This window comes from Sturnira hondurensis, unplaced genomic scaffold (assembly GCF_014824575.4).
Source record: "Sturnira hondurensis isolate 20B ecotype Veracruz unplaced genomic scaffold, ASM1482457v3 Scaffold0024400, whole genome shotgun sequence".
In the NCBI taxonomy this organism is placed as follows: Eukaryota; Metazoa; Chordata; class Mammalia; order Chiroptera; family Phyllostomidae; genus Sturnira; species Sturnira hondurensis.
In genome coordinates this window covers 5,058,683-5,080,014 of record NW_028097031.1, presented here as the reverse complement: position 1 = coordinate 5,080,014, position 21,332 = coordinate 5,058,683, and the positions used below count along the sequence as shown (strand labels likewise).

The 21,332-nt window shown below is 61.3% G+C and overlaps 2 protein-coding genes across 3 annotated transcripts in view; one reads left to right on the top strand and one right to left on the bottom strand.

Annotated features, from left to right (window-relative positions):
• The window catches only part of PLPP1 (phospholipid phosphatase 1), a 50,986-nt gene extending 34,284 nt beyond the window's left edge, over positions 1–16,702 (top strand). Inside the window, exons 2-6 of one of the 2 annotated variants that reach the window (XM_037038547.1) lie at positions 1,273–1,424; positions 5,769–6,049; positions 11,831–11,888; positions 15,773–15,949; positions 16,359–16,702. In XM_037038547.1, the coding sequence (XP_036894442.1) occupies positions 1,273–1,424; positions 5,769–6,049; positions 11,831–11,888; positions 15,773–15,949; positions 16,359–16,490 (800 nt within the window). In that variant the 3' untranslated portion in view covers positions 16,491–16,702. The remainder of the gene's footprint in view (positions 1–1,272; positions 1,425–5,768; positions 6,050–11,830; positions 11,889–15,772; positions 15,950–16,358) is intronic. The other variant, XM_037038546.1, reaches the window with a different exon arrangement.
• MTREX (Mtr4 exosome RNA helicase) overlaps positions 16,653–21,332 on the bottom strand; it is a 46,088-nt gene continuing 41,408 nt past the window's right edge. Inside the window, exons 26-28 of the mRNA XM_037038545.1 lie at positions 20,265–20,427; positions 18,111–18,215; positions 16,653–16,855 (exon numbers count right to left, since the gene is read on the bottom strand). Coding sequence (XP_036894440.1) covers positions 16,803–16,855; positions 18,111–18,215; positions 20,265–20,427 — 321 coding nt within the window. The 3' untranslated portion in view covers positions 16,653–16,802. The remainder of the gene's footprint in view (positions 16,856–18,110; positions 18,216–20,264; positions 20,428–21,332) is intronic.

Below are 21,332 nucleotides of genomic sequence, written 5' to 3'. Positions count from 1 at the left end.
ACATATGAGTGAAAGCACTCTTAGCAGAGCAGATTTCACAGGTTTATCAGGAAGTCTTTGTGATGCCAGGTTTTCCCCCAGGACACGCTCTGGCAAGGCAAGGAGCTGCACCTCTCCCCAACAGGTATTCAGGCTCAAGGGGATTAGAGCCAGGAAGCAGTTCTTCCAGAGAACTGGGGACTCAGCCTTTGTCAAAGCCGGGGGGCGAGAGTCCATTGCTTTTTGTTGCAGCACCCTCCACCCCCCCCGCAGTCCTTCCATGATGGCCTCCCACGTGATCGAGTCTGGCTTAGGTTGCCCCCCCGCTGTGAGGGGTCTTACTCGTCATTGACTTCCGACCAAACTTTGGGGGCAGGGAGAGGAAACTGAGGCAGCGTCTGCTACCAAAGACAAGCCTGGTTTCCTGTGGCTCACATTCTGGAAGTCACTCACTCATCCTTAGCCATGGGGGGCAGTTACAACTCCTGAAACGAGGCAGAGTGGTCCCCAACAGAGGCCTCCTGCTCAGCTGGGGCCTCGGGCACGACAGTGCTGGTCCGTGTGCTGCAGGCAGTAGATGGGCCAGACGCAGTGAGGCAGAGGGGAGCTGACGCCCACAGTTCCCGTCCAGGCCGGAGGTAGACCCTCCAGGCGGTGAGTGCGCAGGCTGGACGGGGAGCAGACTGCAGGCGGAAGCAGGGGCCTGGCTTTCGGGGCCTGTCGTGCTCCGTGGTTCATGTTTCCCTAAGGGTCTTGGTTTTACGTCCAGACTCCTTTCATGGCGGCTGTGACCTTGCCATGGACGGCCCAACCGCCAGTGGGTAAAGCTCCATTAGACGCTCTGAAGGCCCAGCCAGTGACCGTGACCTGTCCACCTGTGGTGGTAAACAGGAAACAAGGGGGACAGAGCGCTGTCTCCCTTTCGGAAGCGGAGTCCACGACCATGGGTTTGAACCCAGTGCTGGAAACCCTGTGATGGGCTGACGAGCGTGGGAAGGGGTTTCTTGTCGTTTCTGAAATCCATTTAGTGTGTTTGGGCAGAAACACCGGGAGGAAGTCGGTCTTGGGTCGACTGGTCAGTGGAGGCCTTGGAAGCGCTGTGTCCCGCAGAAAACTGATCGCACCCTGCACCACAGCCTCGGACTCCTGCTGCCTGCACCGCTGCTGTCCCCCGACACGTGCTCTGGGCCACTGTCACGGGCAGTGTACCCGTGTGCCCGGCCTGGGGTAATTGCTGCCGGTGACTAGCTGTGACCCCCCGTTAATGCTGTTCTCGTTTGTTCCTTTCGCTAGCCGGGTTGCCCTGTGCAATCCTGACTTCCAGGCATGCCCCCTTCCAGCGAGGATGGTTCTGTAATGACGAGTCCATCAAGTACCCTTACCGAGAAGACACCATCCCCTATGCCTTATTAGGTGGAATAGTCATTCCGTTCAGTGTTATCGTTGTAAGTTGCATCCACTTCTTTCAGATTTTCACTTTTTGGTCCGTTGGCTTATTTTTTGTGCTAACCTGTCAATGATTGAATGCATAGCCCTGTGAAGCAGTGTGTGTTTTTTAACCTTTAATTGAAGGTGTTATGTGATCCAGGTAATTTCTGCTGTTGTGGGCGGGGCCGGAAGAAGGGCAGCGTGTCATTGGAAGAACTCACTGAGTGCGTGCGGGTATATCTTAGTTGAAAGCAGAAAATACGGTCCTGCCCAGGAGGTGGGCCAACCAGACAATGACGTCATTTGGTCAGTCTGGGAGTTAATCTAAACAACAGACACTTCTCAATTCAGCCATTTACTGTCTTGTCAAGAAGGATCACAGCTCCCTCAGCACTGAAGGCCAGTCAGCTCATCGTTTGAGGGACGTGGTCGATAGAAGGAGCCTCTGCTGCACAGACATTTGCTTCGAGAGCCCGGGGGCCTCGGAGGCGGAGGCGGCCCCTTGCCCTTCCCGGCGGCCTTGTGGCCCTCGGCCTGGTGTGGGGCCCGCGTGGCCTGCTGTCATGTTGGCGACTCTCCTGCACAAGGGCGAAGAGCTAAGAGACCAGCGACCCCTTTCACCTGGACGGGTCTTTGCACTGAGTTTTCACCCCCGAAAGAGAGAAAGCCACGCCCACTGAGGTCGTTTCTCAGAACCCGGGGAGAATTTCTGTAGGGAAGGTGTGGTCAGCCATGCCAAATATTACTGAGGTGGAGGCAAAATCTCTTCTGAAGTTAAGAAAAAACTCTTCCATCTGATGAGACAATTTTGACCTTTGAGAGAGGTTTAGTGGGGTAAAGAGAGAGCGGGTGGAGGTGTCGGGGAGGAGTGGGGACACACCAGTGAGCAGGCCGCTCTTTGGGAAGGTGGCCCCGAGCGGGAGACCCACCGCAGCTGTAGGGGCAGCGTGGAGATGCGGGGGTCTGACAGAGCAGGGGGGGGGGCGCTGTGGTACGCGGGTTTCAAGGGGCTGAGCCACACTGGCTTGGGTAACTGTTAGCTTTGATCTTCAGAAACACTCCAGCCACTCCCCCAAACCTCATCTTCGGCTCTTTAATGATTTATTCCACCTTTAGAACCAGAGTGAGTGACGTGTGCCAGGCCACAGGTCAGGTGACTTGTGTGGGGTGGCCACCAAAGGCTGAGAGTGGGCGTGAATGGCCCAGTAGGCGGGAGGAGGTGTTCAAATGAAACAAGATAGGGCCCCCCCTGAGTAGGTGAGACAGACAGACATATCCTACATCTAGTTTGGGAGAATTGGGTGGGCCAAAAAGTTTGTTTTATTTCCCATAAGATGGCTGTAGTAGTGCTTCGTTATCTGCAACTTCATTCAAAACAATTTTGTTAGATTGTATCCTGACAGCTGTCATACCAGTGCGCATTAAAAAACATTACAATTGGTGAATTTTTGTGTAGCCATTTTAATACTGAAGATGGAAGCAACTATGCAACATTTTCGGCATACAAGTTCTGTCCGGAGAAAGTGCAGCCGTTGTTAACAGGAACGGTTTGCGTGACATCGATGTGACCTGGCGGCCAAGGAGGGCGGCCTGGATCGCACGTGCGTCAGCAGTGACGACCTCACTGCACTTGTCGGGGCGGTAGCGGCCACTGAGTGAGCACATGTACTGTGTGGCCTCGCAGTCAACATGACCGAGTGACGAATCTGTGTCAGATTTTGTGTTGAGCTGCAGCACCCCTCCGCGGAGACTGTTGGGGTGATTCCGAAAGCTCTCGGGGATGACGCAGCGAGTGCGGGCACGTAAAAGTGCGGCACGAAGGCCTCGGGGACGGTCGAGACTCGGGGAGAGCCACCCAGGCCTGGGAGGCCTGTGGCAAACAGAGCACCCGAGAATGGCGAGCGTGTACGGCTGCCGTGAGCCGGGACTTCCGGCTCTTTCTGAAGCCGGAATCGCCTTTGAAAGAGGAGAGATTTCAGACCATCGATGCGATTCAGGAAAGTGCGGCGGGGCAGCCGATGGCGATCCCGGCAACGGGCTTCGCAGAGGAGACTGAACAGTGGGAGAGACGCTGGGAGAGCCCCAGGTGCCTGCTTTGAAGGGGACCTTGGCGGCGGCGTCCTGTGTGCCTCGTGTCTCCTGGCTTCTTCATCAGACGTCTGTTTTCACATGTGGCCGAGTACTTTCTGGACAGACCTCACAGTGCCCTTTGTCACTTCAGGAAAGGCAAAAACGCGACTGAAGTGCAGAAAGCTGTGCGCAGCGCGTGGGGAAGGTGCTGCCACTGACCAGACGTGTCAGACGCGGCTTGCGGAGCGTCGTGCTGGGGGTTCCTGCTGGACGGTGCTGCGCAGTCGGTGCACCGGGCGGAGTCGGTAGCAGTCTAATCAAGACAGGAATTGGGAACAGTCAACGCCGTGCCACACGGGAGAGAGCCCGCACACTCAGAGTATCCAGATCAGTGAAGGTACTGGTGGAAATGAAAAATGGGCCTTTTATTTGACGGGAAAAGCTACATGGGCTCCTTGGCCGGCCCAGCACGGAGCCCTTCCCCCTTTCCTGTTTCTCTCGGTGAAGACGGAGCGAGGACGAAACCCGGCGTGAGCTGACCCAGCGTCTGTCGGCTCGCGTCCCCTGCCTCCCCGTTAAGGGTGTCCCGGCGGCTGCCTCTGTGGCTCGGCTTTTCCCTGCAGCCAGCTCTTCGCAGGCTCCCGGTCAGCGGATTCTCTGGTCGGTGGCAAGAACCCGGGTCCTTAGTGGTGATGACGGTGACTAGGGAGACTCGGATCCAACGCTTGTTTCTGGAGAAGACGTGACTGTTACCAGCGACCCCAGAGATGGGGGTGTTTGAGCTGTTCGCACTGTGCCGGGTCAGTAGACCTGGCAGTGTTCGAATGGCCGCCGGTCCGGCCCACGGCGACGCGTTGCAGGAGTTCTCTCCCACTGCCGACCCCGCGCAGCCTGGGCCGGGCCTGCAGACCTGACGCCGGGCCCTGGGGGCGGCCGGGGGAGCCCCTGTCCCAGGAGCCCCGCTCCCTGAAAGCGGTTGGGTCAAGCCGGTGTGGGGAGGGCCAGAGGGGCGACTCCGCTGCTGGCCGAGTGTGTTTAAGGGGAGGGCGCCTGCCCGTGACTCAAGGGGCGGCATCCGCAGCGAGAGCGCACTGACGCCGCTCTGCCAGGTCGCCGGGCCGTGGTGAACTGCAGGGCCTGCTCCTGCAGGATGATGGGCTCGGTGACGGCGTTCTCGTTCCGGAACCTTGGGAGCCGCCGAGCCCGGTGAGGAGGGGGTTTTGGAATCAGGTTCTTAAAACCCTTTTCGTGAGGCGGCCACTTCTCTCACCTGTGGTGAGGCTCTGGGTGAGGCCCATGGAGCCCTGCTCAGTGGGAATACGCAGACGGTTTGTACAACTTCAAGGGAGCCGTTTTTCAGTAAAAGGAAGCAGCAGAATGAGTATGTATTGTAAGCAAACCTTGGTGACTTCTCTCTCCACCTCAGAATACAATGGCAAGCAGACTCTTGTGTGCTTTGGTCTCATGCAGCCGGAGCGTGGCTTATTTGACCAGCCGGTGTAGCGTGTATAATGCTGCCGTTCAGCATTTCTTCGTTTCTCAGGGCAGTAGCCTGTGGACTTGGGAAGTGTTCGGAAGCCTCTCTCTGCCTTTAACCTCACCCTCCGCCGCAAGGTTGTGCGCCTGCCGGCCGGGCCCCAGGAAGACGCACTCCGCGCCCGCAGAGCCAGCGACGGCCCCGAGGACAGCGGCACTGCGATGTCTTCCTGCAGGACAGCGCCGGCGTGTGCTCGACGTCTCCGGGCTCCCTGGGAGGCGGGACCCGCGGCCCTGCCAGCTGACCTCCGCCCTCTGCCCTCGGCCTCTGAGCGGGACCGGCCTGGACCTTGGAGTTTTCCTGCTCACACTCGCAGCCTTCTCATGTGGCGGATGTCTCAGTCCTGAGGAGCGCCGGCCAGAAGTGAAGACTGTCGGGGCGCGTAGACGGGGCGCTCCAGCTGGGGAGGCTCCTGCTCTCTGGACAGACCCCGTTGTTGTCCACGGTGCACCGCTGGCTACTTACGGAAGCTACTTTGTTTCAGTGCAGGGAAGGACAGGGGGCCGCACTGTTCCAGACGGACCTGGAGTTCCTTGGGCCGGGCCATCGCTTCCTAAAGAGTGCCCGCTGCCGCCCTGACGCCCGTTTTGTGGTTTAGACACCTTGGGTTGGTCTCCATTCCCAGAGGGAAGACGGGGAGGGCTGATTTTGCAACGAAGACTGTCACTGTGACTTACCATGTTCTCTTCTGCTTTCAGTGCTTTTCCCAGTGCCTGGCTGCTGCTGCGACATACCGTCTCTGTTTTCTTTCCAGATGGTTCTTGGAGAAACCCTGTCTGTTTACTGTAACCTCTTGCACTCGAACTCCTTCATCGGGAATAACTACGTAGCTGCCATTTACAAAGCTGTCGGCACGTTCCTGTTCGGCGCGGCCGCCAGCCAGTCCCTGACCGACATCGCCAAGTACTCCATAGGCCGGCTGCGGCCTCACTTCTTGGATGTCTGCGACCCGGACTGGTCGAAAATCAACTGCACCGACGGCTACATTGAAAACTACGTGTGTCGGGGGAACGCGCAGAAAGTGAAGGAGGGCAGGTACGTGGCGGGCGCGGTGCGCATGTGTCTCGTGTGCCCTTCGCCGACTTGGGTTGCACGCGGGTCTTTCCCAGCAGCTGCACGTGGAACACTAAGAGCACTTCCTGTTTCACGGAAGGACCTGGAGCCTGGGCTTTCTACTGGTTTCCATGCCCTGGCACGGGCCGCCCTGGGTCCTCATCGTCGCCCTGCCGGGGGGCTGTCTAGCCCCAGTGGGGGGGCTGTCTGGCTCCAGTGACCTCCCATCTGACACCCCCTCGACTGCAGGGTCATATTTACTCTCTGAGTCCCTGTCCTGCCCAACATCCTGTCCCCTTTCCTCCACGGCCAGGTCCTCGTATGCCCATAAGAAAGCAGTTGCGAAGTTGAAGTGCGTGCCCTTCTCTCTAGCTTCCGAGGGAACTGCTCAGTGCGTTCGGGGCTGCACCCTTCAGCTGTGTCCCTGCAGCTCGAGGGACGGTGGGCCCCGTGGAGGATGCGCCCGTGTGGCTCGGTGGTGACGGCGTGGCAGGGGGAGCTGATCCTCTTGGCTGCTTGACTTGCCCCGTGCGTGGACTGGCAGGTGGGCCGCCGCTGGCTCACAGGCGCAGGAGCAGCCACCGGGGTGAGCCCCTGGGCTGGGCAGTGTGTCCGCTCCACTCTGGCCTGTTCGCCCGCTTCATCGCCGTGCTCCCTCCAGGAGCGGCTCACTCGAGTGGCTGCGTCATCTGCAGTGCAGGGTCATGGAGGTCAGTAGTGGCCAGGCTCGGCAGGCGTCCTCGGGGCCAGAGAGTAGATACTGTGGGCTCCGTGGGCCGTGCGGTCTGTTCCATTTCTCTGCACGCCTGCAGCCATGGCGGGAAGAATCAGCCACGGACAGGCTTCAAACAAGAGGGCCAGCTCCACGGGAGCGCGCACGCACAGCGACCCTGCCCTCTCGGGCTGCGGGAGCAGCTGCCCTCAGGCAGGCTGCCTGCCGGCATCCTTCAGACCTTCTGTACGTCTGGACATTTTAGAAACACGTTTTGTCAGGTCCTTAGGAGGGTGGGGGCTCTGACTCCGGTTCTCGAAATACCATCGTTCTTTTCTTTCCATCACCGTTCGCTTCATTTCTTTTGTGATTCTGCTGCTCCGTGTGTGGCATTTATGTGCTCCATTTTCTGCTCTGTGTGCCCGTGTGTGTATGAGACGTCCGTCTGTCTCTAGGAGTACCCTTGGCCTTCAGTCTGTGTTGTCTGATGCTAACACCTAGCCATTCCAGCTCGCGTGTGCTCATTGTTCGGGCACACGTATGTATTTCCCGTAGGTAAAACTTTCGGTTTATTGGAAGCTTTGAATTTCAAATGTCTTCATTGGACACTTTGAAGTGTGTAGTCTGATCTCGTTTCTTCTTTTTAACCCAGTCTGAAAACCCCTGCCTTTTCAGCGTTGACCAGTTTGTGCACGGCGCAATCACCCGGGTGGATTCGGGGCGGCCGAGTTGCCGCTGGTTTCCGTTGGTCTCGTCTCCTTACATGAGGCGTGGTCGACGGTCAGCGTTATGTTGGTTTTAGGTGGGATTCTCTTCGTCTCTTTTAATTTCCTGTCCTCCCACATTGCTTTCTTTTGCCCTGCATATCACACAAGTATTTGGTAGTTTAACATTTTAAGTATTCTGACATTCTATCCAAATTCTTGGTCAGTTTTTGGTGTCTCCCTAGGAATTACATTTGCCTCTCTATCACAGTTTGTATCTAGTCAGTGTGGACTCCCCAAGGGGAAAGACGGTCCTTTCTCATACAACAGGGCTCCGTGCCCCGAACTCCACCCCCTGCCAGTCGTCGCTGTCACACGTACCACGTCTGTGGGCATCACAGACTCAGCACAGGGCGCCGTTCTGCTGGCTCACGCACAGTGCTAACAGAGACGTCCATCGGGGGAGTGGAGCGAAGGCATCTGTGCCGACGAGGAGGCGCAGCGAGTCTCGGGGCAGGCCGGTCTCCGGGCAGTGGGAGAGACGCGTCCCTGTGCTGCCTGGGGACCGGCTACGCCTGGTGCTGTTTTAGCCTGAAGAAGTTTCCTCGGCACGTCCGTGGCTCTGGCTCGCCAGCAACAGCTGTGTCTTCACTCTGCCCCCCTTTTTCAGGGGCGGCTGTGCCGCCTGTGAACCCCGTTGGCAGCGTGATCTGTCCTGCTCATGGCGGGGCTGCCTCGTGCAGGCAGCAGCCCAGGTCCCCTGCATGTCCCCTGCGTGTCCCCTGCTGGCTGCTCCCGTGCCGTGTGCAGTACGGGCCCGTCTCTGTGTTCGTGCTGCCTGCCCACGGTTTGTTGAGCTCCTTGAGGTTTCCCACCGTCTGAGTCTCAGTACTTTCTGCCAGGCACCGCGTCCAAGCCTTTGACAGCATCTGCCCCGCGTCACCCAACAGGAGACAGGCAGGACTCTCGTGCCCGCCCCCACGCCGAGGCATCGAGGGACGCCACTGTGGCGATCAGGGCTTGCCTTTGTGCGTGGAACTTCTCTCGGGGTCTTCTTACGATGACGGATCTTGGTGAGAGGGGTTTCTCTCCCCCACAGGCTGCTCGGACAGTGAGGGACAGTGTGGTCTGTCTCGGACAGGGCAAAAGGAGTTACGTTTTTCAGTGCGTGTGTCGTCCTCCCTCCCTCCCTCCTCGTGCATCTGACTGACCCCGTGTGCATGCTGGGAGTCCTTTTCTACACACTCAGGGTTTGTGCCTGTCACCTGGTGAGTTTCTCCACCAGTGCACAAGCAGCTGTCCAGCCCAGGCCCCATGGCGGGGGCAGGAGACACCTTCGCTGGAGCGGCTCCGGGCAGCTCGGTGGCAGAGCCCTGCTGGATGTAGTCACTGTGTCCAACGAGGGGACTTGCCACTGGGCACTGGGGCCCTGAAGCAAGGGGAGAGGGGAGTTGAGCGTGGAGGGGGGGCGAGGGAGGCTCAGTGTCTTCCCGGAAAGAAGTGATTTCCACCCTCGTCCCCAGGGGGAGGGGGCGCTGCCCCCACCGAGCTGTGTGGTGTGGTGTGTGGCTGTGGCTCACTTTCTGTCGTGGCACATGGTTTGGTTGGACTCAGACTTTCTGTTACTTTTCTCTTAAATTTTTAAAAAGATGCCAAAAGTGCAGAGCCTCCTCAGTGTAGACATTGCCTGCAGTTTCCCGGGGTCACGGTGTGGCCGTCTCCCGATACGTGAGCCCCCACAGCTGCCCAGCCCTCATCGCCGAGTCCTGACGCTGCACACGGGGTGTCAGAGCCCGGATGCGTCGCGTGTTAGCCGTGCGTGAGTCAGTGCTCCCTCTTGGGCCGAGGGCCTCCTCCAATTTTGGTTTTTGGTCTTGATTTTCTTCCCATTTCTCCCCTATTTTCTTTGTCCCCCCCACCACCCCACGCCTCCTGCACACATGCCTGCACGTGCGCTGTCCACCGTCACCGATGCCACGGCGCTTTTCTGGACTCCATCTGCGTGGCCGCAGCGTGCTGGGCACAGAGTTGAGGGCCTCGTGGAGCTTCCTGCCTGCGGCATCCAGGGAGCAGCTGTTGGCTGTTCACCGTGGCACCCGAGCTCCTGTCAGCCCCAAGGGGCTGTGTGGGCTCAGCGGGGGTGCCTGCCCACTGCGCGCAGCGTCGCTCCCGGGTCTGGGAGGTCGGGGCTCCTGCGCTCCAGCTGCTCCATAGACCCTCCAGGCCAGTGGGTCTCCAGAGTCGCCTGGAGACCTTGGTCCAGCAGGTGCCCAGGCTTCATCCCCAGGTGTACGGTTCAGAAGAGGGCGTGGGGCTTGGGAATTTGTTTCTGTGACAGTTCCCAGAGGCAGCTGCTGCTGGTGTCAGGGCAGCGGTGCCCCACCCGGACGGCAGGGCTGAGGCCTCACCGGCCATCTGCTGTCCCAGGGTGTGGGAGCTGGCACGGGCCGCCAGGTAGGTGCCCTGAAGGCTGGGCACAGCCGGCTGGTCTGCCTGGGACCGTACGGTGTAGCACCTGTGGCACCTTTGAGAGACTTGCGCGCCCCTTTTTCTGGCTTTTGTTTCGGTGACATTGGTTTGGGCGTGAATCCATGTTCCCGATCAGTGGCAGGCACTGGTCTCGGGGCCAAACCAGTCCGGTGTTCAATGCAAAGCTGTTTCTTCTTGGGTTACGGCAGCTCTGCACTCGGGTGTTTAACTGCAGTGTGTTTGGTTGAAGGCAAGAAATGTTTTCCTCTTTAAGTTGATTTCTGGTTTATTCCAGTATTTAAAAAAATGTTTCATCGTAGTAAAGGTACCCTTTCCTTTCTCTCTTTAATGCAACTCACTCGCAGGCAGACACGAGTTGAGGGCGTCTCTGCAGCAGCCTGAACCTGCTCGCACCCGGCCGCTGGCTGTGGCCCTGGGCCCCGCCAGGCCTGCCCGTGCACAGGCCGGTGCCTCCCGCTTGGCCCAGAGCTGGCCCTGCTGTGCATCTCCGTCAGCCCCGGGGCTGCGCGGACGTGTCCACGTGCAGGGTGCAAGGGCGGGCGGGGCTCGGGGACCCTTCGCGATGCGAAAGGACAGGCCCTGTAAGTGCAGTTAGAACAAAGGTGACTTCAGAGCCAGCACCTCCTGCCACGTCCTGTCAGCTCTGACACCAGTTGTTGGTGGGGCTCTCATTTGAGCCTCACGGGATTTATGGGGAGGGCTCGCTGAAACGCATCTCGGCGCCAGGCCTCAGCCCCGGGGTTTTGACCAATGGGCCGGGCAGGCCCGGCCAGCGTCTCTGAGCAGTCCCGGAGGTGCTGGCTGCTCGTCTGAGGCCGCCGCACACGTCACACGTTCCCGACAGGCCTCCACCATTGCATCCTGGACTCTGTGCCTTCTGTCGCGTGGCCTTTGCTTGGCTCTGATGGAAGGTGCACGTGGTTTCATTCTGCCCGTCCACGCGTCTTAGCCTTTCTTTTGCATTTGTACCCTTGGTCTCTTCAGGTTTACCTTCCATTTCGTTCTCCCTTCGCTGTGTTCGTCTTTTACATTCAAGTTACAACACAGGCACCAGCTACCAAAGATCTCCCTGGTCCTTCTCCAAGTCCGTCTGGTCAGTTTGGATTCTCTGGCTCCCCCACCCCCCACCCGCTTGCAGAGCCTGCAGGGTGTGCTGGTCCGAGGTCTCTGAGGGTCACGGCCGTTTCCTTCTCCTGCGGGTTCTCACTGGGGCAGCCTGGCCCCTGCGCCGCACTCGCTGACACCAGAGCACACGCTCGGGCACTCGGGACTCTCGCCTGTGAGGAGTCTAGTCTCGGGAGCCGGGGAGCCCGCCCGTTTCGTTTCCGAAGTTTGCTGCGGCACTGGGTTTGCGAGCATTTTGCCACTTTTAGGTGGGGGTGTGGCAGGTGTTTGAGGACCACGAGGCCGGGAGAGATGACTCACCTGGGACAGGAGCGTCATGCACGATTTTGAAACGTGTCGTACAAAAGCGCTCGATAGGGCGAGTCAAAGCAGAGATGTGCACCTGTCGGGAATGCCAGGACGTCACTGTGTCACGTTCTTAGAATTAACTTACCTTTTAAAAAGCGGTCCACTCCCGAGTGTTCCAGAGGAGTTGTTGCTGGGGGACATCGGCGGGTGGGAACCAGCCCTGAAGTCGCGACCACACACGCGTGTGTGATGCGGCCAGGCCGTCTGTGCTGGCTACAGCTGAGTGTGTAGTGCCGCACGCACACGGTGACTTGTGGCCCACCCCAGCAGCTCGCACAGCGCCCACCACCCCAGTGCACGCCCATCCCACAGCCCTGCCGCCCCCGCTGCGGGACGGGGAGCCGAGACCAGTGCAGTTCAAGACGCCTCTCCTCTGTCCCCCAGGTTGTCCTTCTACTCGGGCCACTCCTCCTTCTCCATGTACAGCCTGCTCTTCGTGGCGGTGAGTACTGACTGGTGCGGTGGGGGGTGGGGGCTGCATGCTCGCCTCTCGGTCCTCGCCCCCGCCCCGTCAGCTTCGAGGCTCGGTCGCTGGGCCTGCCACCGTGCAGGCAGGCACAGGGGAGAAGGGACACCCGTGTCTGCCAAGCCAGGCTGGACTGATTCAGCGTCCTGTGTCCTTCCCTGAGGGGCTGCCCCCGGGCCCGCGGGGGGTGGGGGCAGTGGCAGAGTGGGGGCCGGGGCAGACAGGCAGCCCCTCCGTGGGAAGCCTTCCCTGGGCCAGTGCTCGCAGTGCCTGCACGCGCCTGTCCCCCGGGGGTGCGAGGCAGCTTGCGAGGCGCCCCCAAGTCCCACCTAAGACCCAGGCAGGGGAACAGAGTCCTCTCTGCACGTGTTCCGTGGGGCCGCGTCCTCCCTGGGCTGTGGGAGAGGCCTCTGGCTTATTGGACGCGCAGGCAGCTGCTGAGCTTCTCATCGTGCAGGTTCTGTTTCTCTCTGCTGCCTCAGACGCGCGTGGTGGGACCGGTCAGGTGTCCCCCGGGGGCCTGGGGGCTGCCCCAGGTCCAGCTCCAGCTGTCCCTACGACCCTGAGGGCTGCCAGGCCATGTGTGCAGAACGAGGGATGAGTGTGGCTAGAGGGACGGGGGGGCTGGCATCGGGGCCCACGCGGGGGCCACAGGGCCCGACCCCACTCCATCGCATGTCCTCACGCTGTGTGAGGCGATCAGAGCGGGTGGCGAGGCCTGGAAACAGACGGGCTACGATTTTTGTCTCACCTTTTAGGTGGAGTTTTATGTGGCTGTGTTTTGTCTAACTTTGTCGTTTCCGGGTCCCCCCCACCGCGTTGGATCACACTAACCACTGAGCGAGTGATGCTCAGAAGCCCACCATGTGGAATAGGCAGAAGAGACTGCTGGGAATCAATTAGGTCTCATTGGACAGAATTTAAAGTCAGTTTTATCAGAATCTTGCTTTTATTTGGAAAACCAAATCCCAGAAGTTACAAGAGCCTAGAAGCTGCAGGCGTAGAAGTCAGGCCTGAGCCAGAACCAGCATAAGGAGCTGGTTTGGCTGCTTTGCGGTTGCTGGAAATGGCCAGCGCTCGCCCCATGTTCGTCTTGCCCTGCGAGGACCCAGCCGGCGGCACCTGGAGCCGCCTCCTAGAGACACAGCCCCCGCGAGGCTGCAGCTGGGCTGTGGGAGGTGTGCTGACCTGCAGGGGCCTGACTGCCCTGCGCCGGCCGCTCCGGCCCCCGGGCCCCAGATCCCAATGGGAGAGCCAGCTGTCTCTCCTGAGGGGGCCCCACGGGCTTCTGCTGGTGCGTGGCGGGGGCTGGGGGAGCTGGGAAAGGCCTGCAGTTGCTGAGCCTTGAATGTCAGGCGATGCGTCCCAGACCAGTTTGTGGCTGCCCCACGTGGCTCTGTCTGAGCCAGACCTCACCAGGCAGCTCCGCTGGCCTGTCCCTCACTCTGTCTGGTCCTTGTTCTCCAGGGACTCAGAGTCTGAGGTCGGTGCTTGACCACAGAGGAGAGGAGGGGCGTGGCTACCCTGTCCCAGGGGCACTGCCCCTGTCTCCCAGGCTCCTGTCCCTGGGCCCTCACTGGCCATGCCGATCCCTGGGCCCCCACGGAGACTGAGGCAGGGTGGGGGCTGCCCATCTCTGCAAGGGGAATGGGGCTGATGTGACGTGGACCCACCGGCTTCACATCTGAAGAATCACGGTCTCAGATGTGCCCTCCTCACAGCTGGTGACTGTCAGCCCCGCACTGTCCTTCTGGCTCTCGGCCGGCAGAGCCTGCTCTGCGGCTGTTGGTGCAACCGAGTTGGAGGCTTCTCGGTGCATGGAGCCTCACGTGTCATTTGGGGACAGGTTCATCCGCCTTCATCCTGGCCTGCAGGTAGAGCCGGAGGCTGTATCACCAGGGGTGATAGAGCCTCCGATGGGTGGTAGCAGAAGGGCCCAGAGGTCGGGCCCCAAGCCACAGCCAGGGCCCCGGAGGGAGCACAGCCTCCCCTCACAGAGGGCGAGCAGCAGGGTTTACATGTTCTCAGGCCCTGGAGTGGGAAAGGAGCCGGAGGCAGGCGCTCGGAGGCCCGCTGCAGGAGGGCGTGGGCCCCACAGAGATGGGGGCGCTCTGTGGGGGAAGGGTGGGGGCTGGTGACACGGGAGGGGTGGCCTGAGCTCAGGAAGCTCGGGGCCTCCCTCCTCGGGGTCACCGGTGTGGAAGGCTCTGTGCAGGGCAGGAGGGCAGGGGCCCCAGGGCTGCCAGGGCGCCCGGCCTTGGCAGAGCTACACGGAGCTTTCTGGCCCGGGGAGCAGGGCACAGGCTCCTGGGGAGCCCAGGCCCCGCCCCCGGGGGCCGAGGACCGCCATTGCAGGCGGTGCCAGGGCTCTGGGCCCGCCTGGGCAGGGACGCATCTCACCCGAAGTGCCCGGGAGCACCCGTGACGGCTGCCCCACAGGCCGACGCTCGTCCTCGCAGCACGTTCAGGAACACACTGGGGCAGAAGACTCCTACCACACGCCTGCAGGCTGCCCGAGTCTGCGGGAGGCCACGGGGACTTCGGAATCCCACACGAGGACTAGGTAGCCCCATCCCGGGCTCCCTGCAGGCCAGGGCACAGCACAGGGAGCCAGGCCGTGTTTTCTTGCCTCGTTGCGTCCGTGGCGGCGATGGGTGCAGTGCCCACCTCAGCAAGATGCCTGCGCCTCTCCAAGTCCTGCGACGTTGTCCCCATAGTCTCGGGGACCCTTGCCTCTGTTCGATGAAAAGGCAGGGAGGTCGCCAGGGTTGGGGCAGCTCGAGGAAGTGCCCTCCCTACAACACCTGGAGCAGAGCCTCTGGTCCAGCCACGACACCTGGGTTCCTGGGCGGGGCCTGCTGTCTGCTTGGCTTCAGTGGCCAGACGCCAGAGACCAGCCTCTCAGTTCAATTTTGTAGCCTCAACGAACAGAAGAGGGGGCTCTCCAAAGTGCCAGGAGCCCTCACCCCGCTGACCACCCACCTCGGCTCACGGGGCGGGGGCGCTCCTCACAGCTGGCTGCCTCTGCCCTGAAGTGCTCGCTGGGGCTGGAGGCCACCCCCGAGGAGAGGCCCAGAGGAGGGAGGGCGTTGGCCTGCTCCGAGTCAGCAGGGCGCGTGGGCACAGGCGGGACGACTTCCTGAGGACTGCAGTCCTGAGGGGCCGCCCCTCACACGCCGAGTTTCTGCGTGGGGGTAAAAGGATGCCTTTCTGGGTAGACACTAGGCCAGAGGTTTTTAATGAGTCCAGATTTGCTAAGCGGCGCACACAGGACCATGACCGAAGTCCTCCCTCCCCACAGCTCCAGGGCTGCACAGGCCAAGTGTGGACGCAGGGAGGGGACGTTCTGGGGGCTGGGGCCCGTGAGGACAGTGACAGAACCGGCGAGGGCGTGGCCGCTGCTGCAGGCAGAGCGTGCTGGGCTGGGGTGGGATTTACGTGCGTCAGACTGTTCTTAGTCTGCTGTCCCGAGGACTGGCGGGGCTGGTGGAACGCCCCGGGGTCAGGGGTGAGGGCATGAAGCGGGTGTGGTCCCCGGTCTTCGGGCTGACCACAGGGCCGCCTTCGAATGGGAGTCTGCTTCTCAATGGGAATCGTGTGCAGGTGGCAGGGCAGGTGGCAGGGGCGGAGCTGCCCCCGAAGTCCTGGAAAGTGCAAGTGCCGCAGGTGGAGTGAACGGGAGTCGCGGGGCAGCGGGGTTTTGGGTCGTCGTTTCATCGCGCTCCTTGGCAAGGACGGATTTCTGGGCATCGGGGTGAGCACCATGGTCCGCGCAGGCCCCGGCCGGGCGGCCCTTACGGAGTGGCTGCTCTCGGACGCGGCTCCCGGACGCGGGCTGAACCCCCTCCCTCCCCCGGCAGCTCTACCTGCAGGCCAGGATGAAGGCGGACTGGGCGCGGCTACTGCGCCCCACGCTGCAGTTCGGGCTCGTCGCCACAGCCATCTACGTGGGCCTCTCACGCGTGTCGGACTACAAGCACCACTGGAGCGACGTGCTGACCGGCCTCCTCCAGGGGGCGCTGGTGGCCGTGCTGGTCGTAAGTACGCGGGCGCGGCCGTTCCTGGGCGCGACCGGACCCGTGGGCCGGTGCGTAGGACCCAGTTCACCCGTGCGGGAAACAGCCAAGGCAGGGCCTGGGGCCCCATGGCTGGTGCCAGGCCAGGAGGCCCGCGGCCGCAGTCGTGTGGGGACAGACAGTGCCGGGCAGGGGACCCCTCCCGACAAGGCAGTAGCCGGGCAGCGGACGCGCACGCGGCGAGTGGGAGGGCTCCGCCTCAGGCCGGGAGGTTCTGGGTGAAAACCGGGTTTGCGCGAAGCACAGCCCCCACGGGCGAGGAGCCCCTGCCAGCGGGTTGGCTGTTGCCGCCCCACCCCGCTCACTGCGGCGGTCGGGGCTCTCATGCGCATTTCAGGGCCCCACTCTGAGTGCCACCTGCCCCTTGCAGGTCGTGTACGTGTCCGACTTCTTCAAGGAGAGGAATTCCGCTTTGAGGGATAGGAAAGAGGAGGACTCACACACCACGCTGCATGAGACGCCCCCCGCGGGGAACCACTACAGGACCACGCAGCAGCCGTGAGGCCGCCGGCCTCCAGAGGACACCCTGGGCCGGGGACGCCTCTGTCGCGGGCCTGTGGGGACGCTGCCACCGCACCTGCCGCTCACTGCACCTGCGTGCACAGCCGCCCGACGGGGGCTCTGACCGCGCTCAGTTCACCAAGAAACTTCAAGCCTTTCACTAAAACAACGCCCCACTGTACATTTTTATTAAAAATGTAATGCTTATGTACACACGTGTGCATAATGACTCTTGATTTGCGCACACGCCACATTCCACGCCTGAGGCCCCCACCGCACCCACCACTCTCAGCACGCGAGTCCCCCGCTGCGGCTACAGGTAGAGGCTGGCAGCAAACACGATGTCTCTCTTGATTTTGGTGATTCCTGAGGAGAAAAAATACGGTTCTGTTTCCCCTCTCAAAACCACACAAATGTGGTTCCCGCTCCTGGAGTGTTGAGGATGGCACCCCTACCCCCTGCAAACACACACAGGGGAGACCACCTGACCCTGCCTCACAGTGTGACCCCACTGTGCGCACGTGCACGGGTGAGGGTGATGTCTGGGACCCCACTGTGCGCACGTGCACGGGTGAGGGTGATGTCTGGGACCCCACTGTGCGCACGTGCACGGGTGAGGGTGACGTCTGCTCCCACACAGTCATTCGGAGGGGGGCTGGGCTGTCCAAGGACTGGCCCAGAAGCACGCATTTCCAGCCTGCAGGTGCTGCGGCTCCAGTTCCCAGGTGAGGGCCCTCAGGACCAAGGCAGGGCAGAGACACGGGTCACTGCTGGGAGTCTGGGTGGCGAGGCCTGCCTCCCTTGGGGGTGCAGCACAGGCCACTGTCTGCAGCATTTCCTCTCAGGAGCCACTGGGGCTCTGACCTGCAGCTGGGCCAACACGGGGGTACGAGCCCACCCACAGGCCCATTCTCTCCCGTGACCACCCTGGGGTCCAGCTGTCCAGAGCAGCGCATGGCACCACGCCTGCAGCCACAGCAGAAGGACGCTGAGCTGGCCTTCTCCCCCCCTGTGCCCCGTCACACGGCCTCTTGCGTCTTCCCGGGCACTAGGCACAGGGGAGGGCAAAAGGCCGCCGGGTGAGGCGCCTGGGCTGCCTGGCTTAGCTGTGCCAGTCCTGCCACCCACCCTCCTCGCCTGTCCCTGTGAAGCCACCACCTGATCCACACATCATGACGGCTGACTTGTCCCCGCACACCCTGCCCCTCCGTCTCCCAGCTAGCACGCAGGGCCCCCCAGCCCCCAGGGCTTTGTGGCTTTCTCCCCACTGCTGTGTCCCCACGTCCTTGAAACAGTGCCTGGCACGTAGGAAGTACATGCTAAGTACAGAGTCTGGCCCCAATGACACCCCCTTTTATGACAAAATCACAAGCGTGTGATTCTGTAATGTGACAATACCCCACTCAAGCCCACCATCTGACATTTTAGGTGAAACGTTCAAATTAAAACTACAAATTACTACACCCACGTTACTGCCCAACCAACCACCCTCAAGCAGGCCTGCCTTCTGCAGGACCCTGTATTTGGAGAATACACGTAGAAGGTCTAAGTGTCACCCACAGGCCTCTGGGGGTCGGAGCCAGGCCGTGCACCTGCAGAGGGGGAGCAAGCGGGCACCCACCTTCGGCGAACTTGTTCTCCAGCTCCGTGTTCCCGATGGCTTTGGCCGCCTGGCACATCTGCCGCAGCAGCTCCTCCAGGCGCCGCATACAGCGGATGATGCTGCCTGTGGGGGAGGGGACAGGGCGTGGGAGGCGGGCTTGGGCAGGAGGCTCCCTGCTGGGACCCCTCCCACAGAGCCCAAGGAGCAGCCGGCCTGAGAGGAACACAGGGCACAGGCCGGTGGGCCACAGGACAGGAAACGCGGGAAGGCCTGACAAGCCGCCTGGTCGGGGCCCCGAGCGCAGGGCTAACTGGGCACCTGGGCGCTGTCCTGACACGGGTTTTCCAGCAGGGGAACAACAGGTCCCCTCTGTCAGCTAAACAGCTGATCATCAGGGCTTTCTCCCCACTGCACCCCCGAGGGGGCAGCAGGGAAGGGGAGCCAGCCCCACCCTCCGTGGGCCCTGAGCTGATGAGTGCTCATGGCCCTCGGGTCTGTGCCCAGGATGCTGACACACAGCAGAGCGTCAGCGAGACCTGGCGGGGCGCCTGTGAATTCACGCCTGCACGGGAGTTGTTCGCCTGCGGGCGTCTGGTTCCTGCAATGCACCCGCTGCAGCACAGTGCGAGGGCCGCATTTCCCCTGCAACATGGGATGCGCTGGGGGGTCGGTGAGAGATGGGACTCATGGAGCAGGCACAGCCGGCTCCCTGTCGGTCAGCCCAGAGCAGGGGGGCCACCTGGGTCCAGGACATGGAGAAAGGCCTGGGCCAAGGCACTGGGAACACAAAGACGCCGTCGGGGGAGGAGCCTGGTCACGGAGATGGCTGGCACGAGGTCACCTCAAGGGACAGAAGGGGAAGATACCACCTCACAAGGACACGGATGTATCCTGGGCATGGGACGCTCACCTGGTTCAGCCCTGGTTCAGACCTGGTTCGAAGGCCTGAGCAGCAGTTCCAGGAGTGGGGGGTGGGGGGGTGAAAGTTGGGGGTAGGGGGGAGGGAGGAGGGGCAGCTCCTCCCAACCTGCACTCAGGCCCTTCCCCACTCCCTGACCATCCCCGGCCCCCTCCTGAGACGAACAGCACCCAGGGCAGTCGGCATGGAGACATGCTCTCCCTAGCCCGGAGTTGTGTCCTGAGATGAGAAGCTTGACTCTGGCTACGCTCAGCCCTACAAGACAAGAGCCCTCCCGCTGGCACAAGGCCCTCGGGGTCCCAGGCAAGGCCCCCGCCCACCTCCATCAATGCCACTCAGCTCCCAGCAGCCAAGCTTCCTCGTGGGGTGTCCACAGCAAAAATCACAGCAGGACAGAGACAAATGACACCGAACCCAACCAAATGCTTGGGCTGAGAGGGACGCCCCTGCGCACAGGCAGCAGGAGGGCCTCCTCGTGGTTGGAAGAGGGCGGAGTCGATGCTGGTCCCCGGTGTCGGGCAAAGGGGGGCTGGGCTGCACCCGTCCCGGTCACAGAACATGGGCGAGGCCCAGCACCTTCCGGGCCCGCACTCGGGGGAGAGCCGCAGTCTCCACGTAGGTTCTCTGCCGCCTGACCCTTGCCACCCCAGGGGACAATAGCACCACTACCCTGCACTCACAACCAGCGGGGCAGAGACGGCCCCAGGGAAGTGGCGGGCAGCATGGCCTTCCGAGCAGCGACCATGCTGGTCCTCTGTGCAGTTCCAGGTGTCCCAGACCATACCCACTGTGCCGCTCAGGCTCAGGGGACAGAGCCGTCCCCCACAGAGTCAATCTCGCAGGGGGTCTTGGATCCCCAGGGCTGCTGCCCCTGACTTTTCTCAAACCGAACTTCCTTGCGAAGCACTGTGTGTTATGACGTGGTGCAACTTCTCGGAGAGGCAACGACAGCGGCCCTTTCCGCCCACTGTCTCCGTGGACCACACAGCAGGCCGCCACATGAGCACGAGGAGAGCGAAACCAGAGAGAGTAAAGCACCCCCACGACTGAGCAGGCCCCCCATCCAGTCTGCGATCCGTGAGAAGAGCTTCCAGAGGAATTTGGAACGAGTGGACGACGCTCATTAAATAGCACAGAGGAATGTGGGGAACATATTCGATCTACACAGGCACAGGATTTCATTTTCCCCCAAATTAAAAGGACTGTGTGCCTCACACTCCGTTAAAGCAACGCGCACCCGGAGTCCAGCCTACCCTCAAAGACGTCGGTCATCTTGCAGATGTGGGCGAACGTCGCCCCGGTCGCCCAGGTGTGCACTACGTCCATCAGGTGAGGTTTGAAGGAGCTCAGGTACGTCTCCTCGTCAATCTCCAGTTTGGCCTCTGCTGAGACTTTCGCAATTCGTTTAGCACATTCCTTTGAAGACAAAAGGGGACACTCCTCTTGCTGAGCTGCCACATCACTGTCCCCTGGAGTTCCAAAGCCAGCACCCTCAGGCCCCTTCTCCTCAGCTGGCAACGCGCCTGCCATCTGGACTCCCCGCTCGGAAGCAGCCACGGGCCCGTCCTACGTGGCACCTTCCCACCACACGGGAGTGGTTGGCCACGGAAAGCAGGTCCACGCCAGGCTCTCCTGGCGGCTGCACCTTTCCCACCAAAACCAGAAAAGGTGCAAAAGGGCAGGGCAGCCCTTCCAGAGCGGCACGGGGGCCGGCCCCGCCCGCGGTCTCACTGACAAACTGGACTGGTGACGCCCCGGGTTGGGGGAGACGCGCACCCTGCGGCGGCACAGGGCTTCCCCCCAACTCGGACAGATGGCGTTTTTCCCCAGTGGGACACTCAGGGTCATCCTCCTCTCCTTGGTAATCTAGGAGGTCAAAAGCACAGAGACCTCCGTGGTCTGGAGATTTAAACTTCTTAGCAATATCAAGGGACTCTTGACATTCCACCAAGGGGCCTGTTTCTACGAATCCCTTCTCGTTCCTGAAATGTCGAAGGTTGACCTTCCTGGCCTTTGTGTACACTACTGAACGAGGAGACAAGAGTCACTTCACTTTAAGAGAACAGTGACACTCAAGACACGGCCCTCAACCCTGAGGGAACGGCAGGCGCCGGGCGGCTGGATGGCCCGTCCACACCAGGGCAGCTGCACACAGCGTGCTGCGCGGTGGGAAGGCGGCTGAGTCCTGCACACAGGACTCACAAATGACGTGCTGAGAGCAGCCCTGAGTGGTGTGGAATGCCACTCCCCCCCAACGTCTTTGACCCTGAAGGGGGCTGTCCCTGGTGAGCGATAAACAGCATAAGCAGACAGTCAAAAAC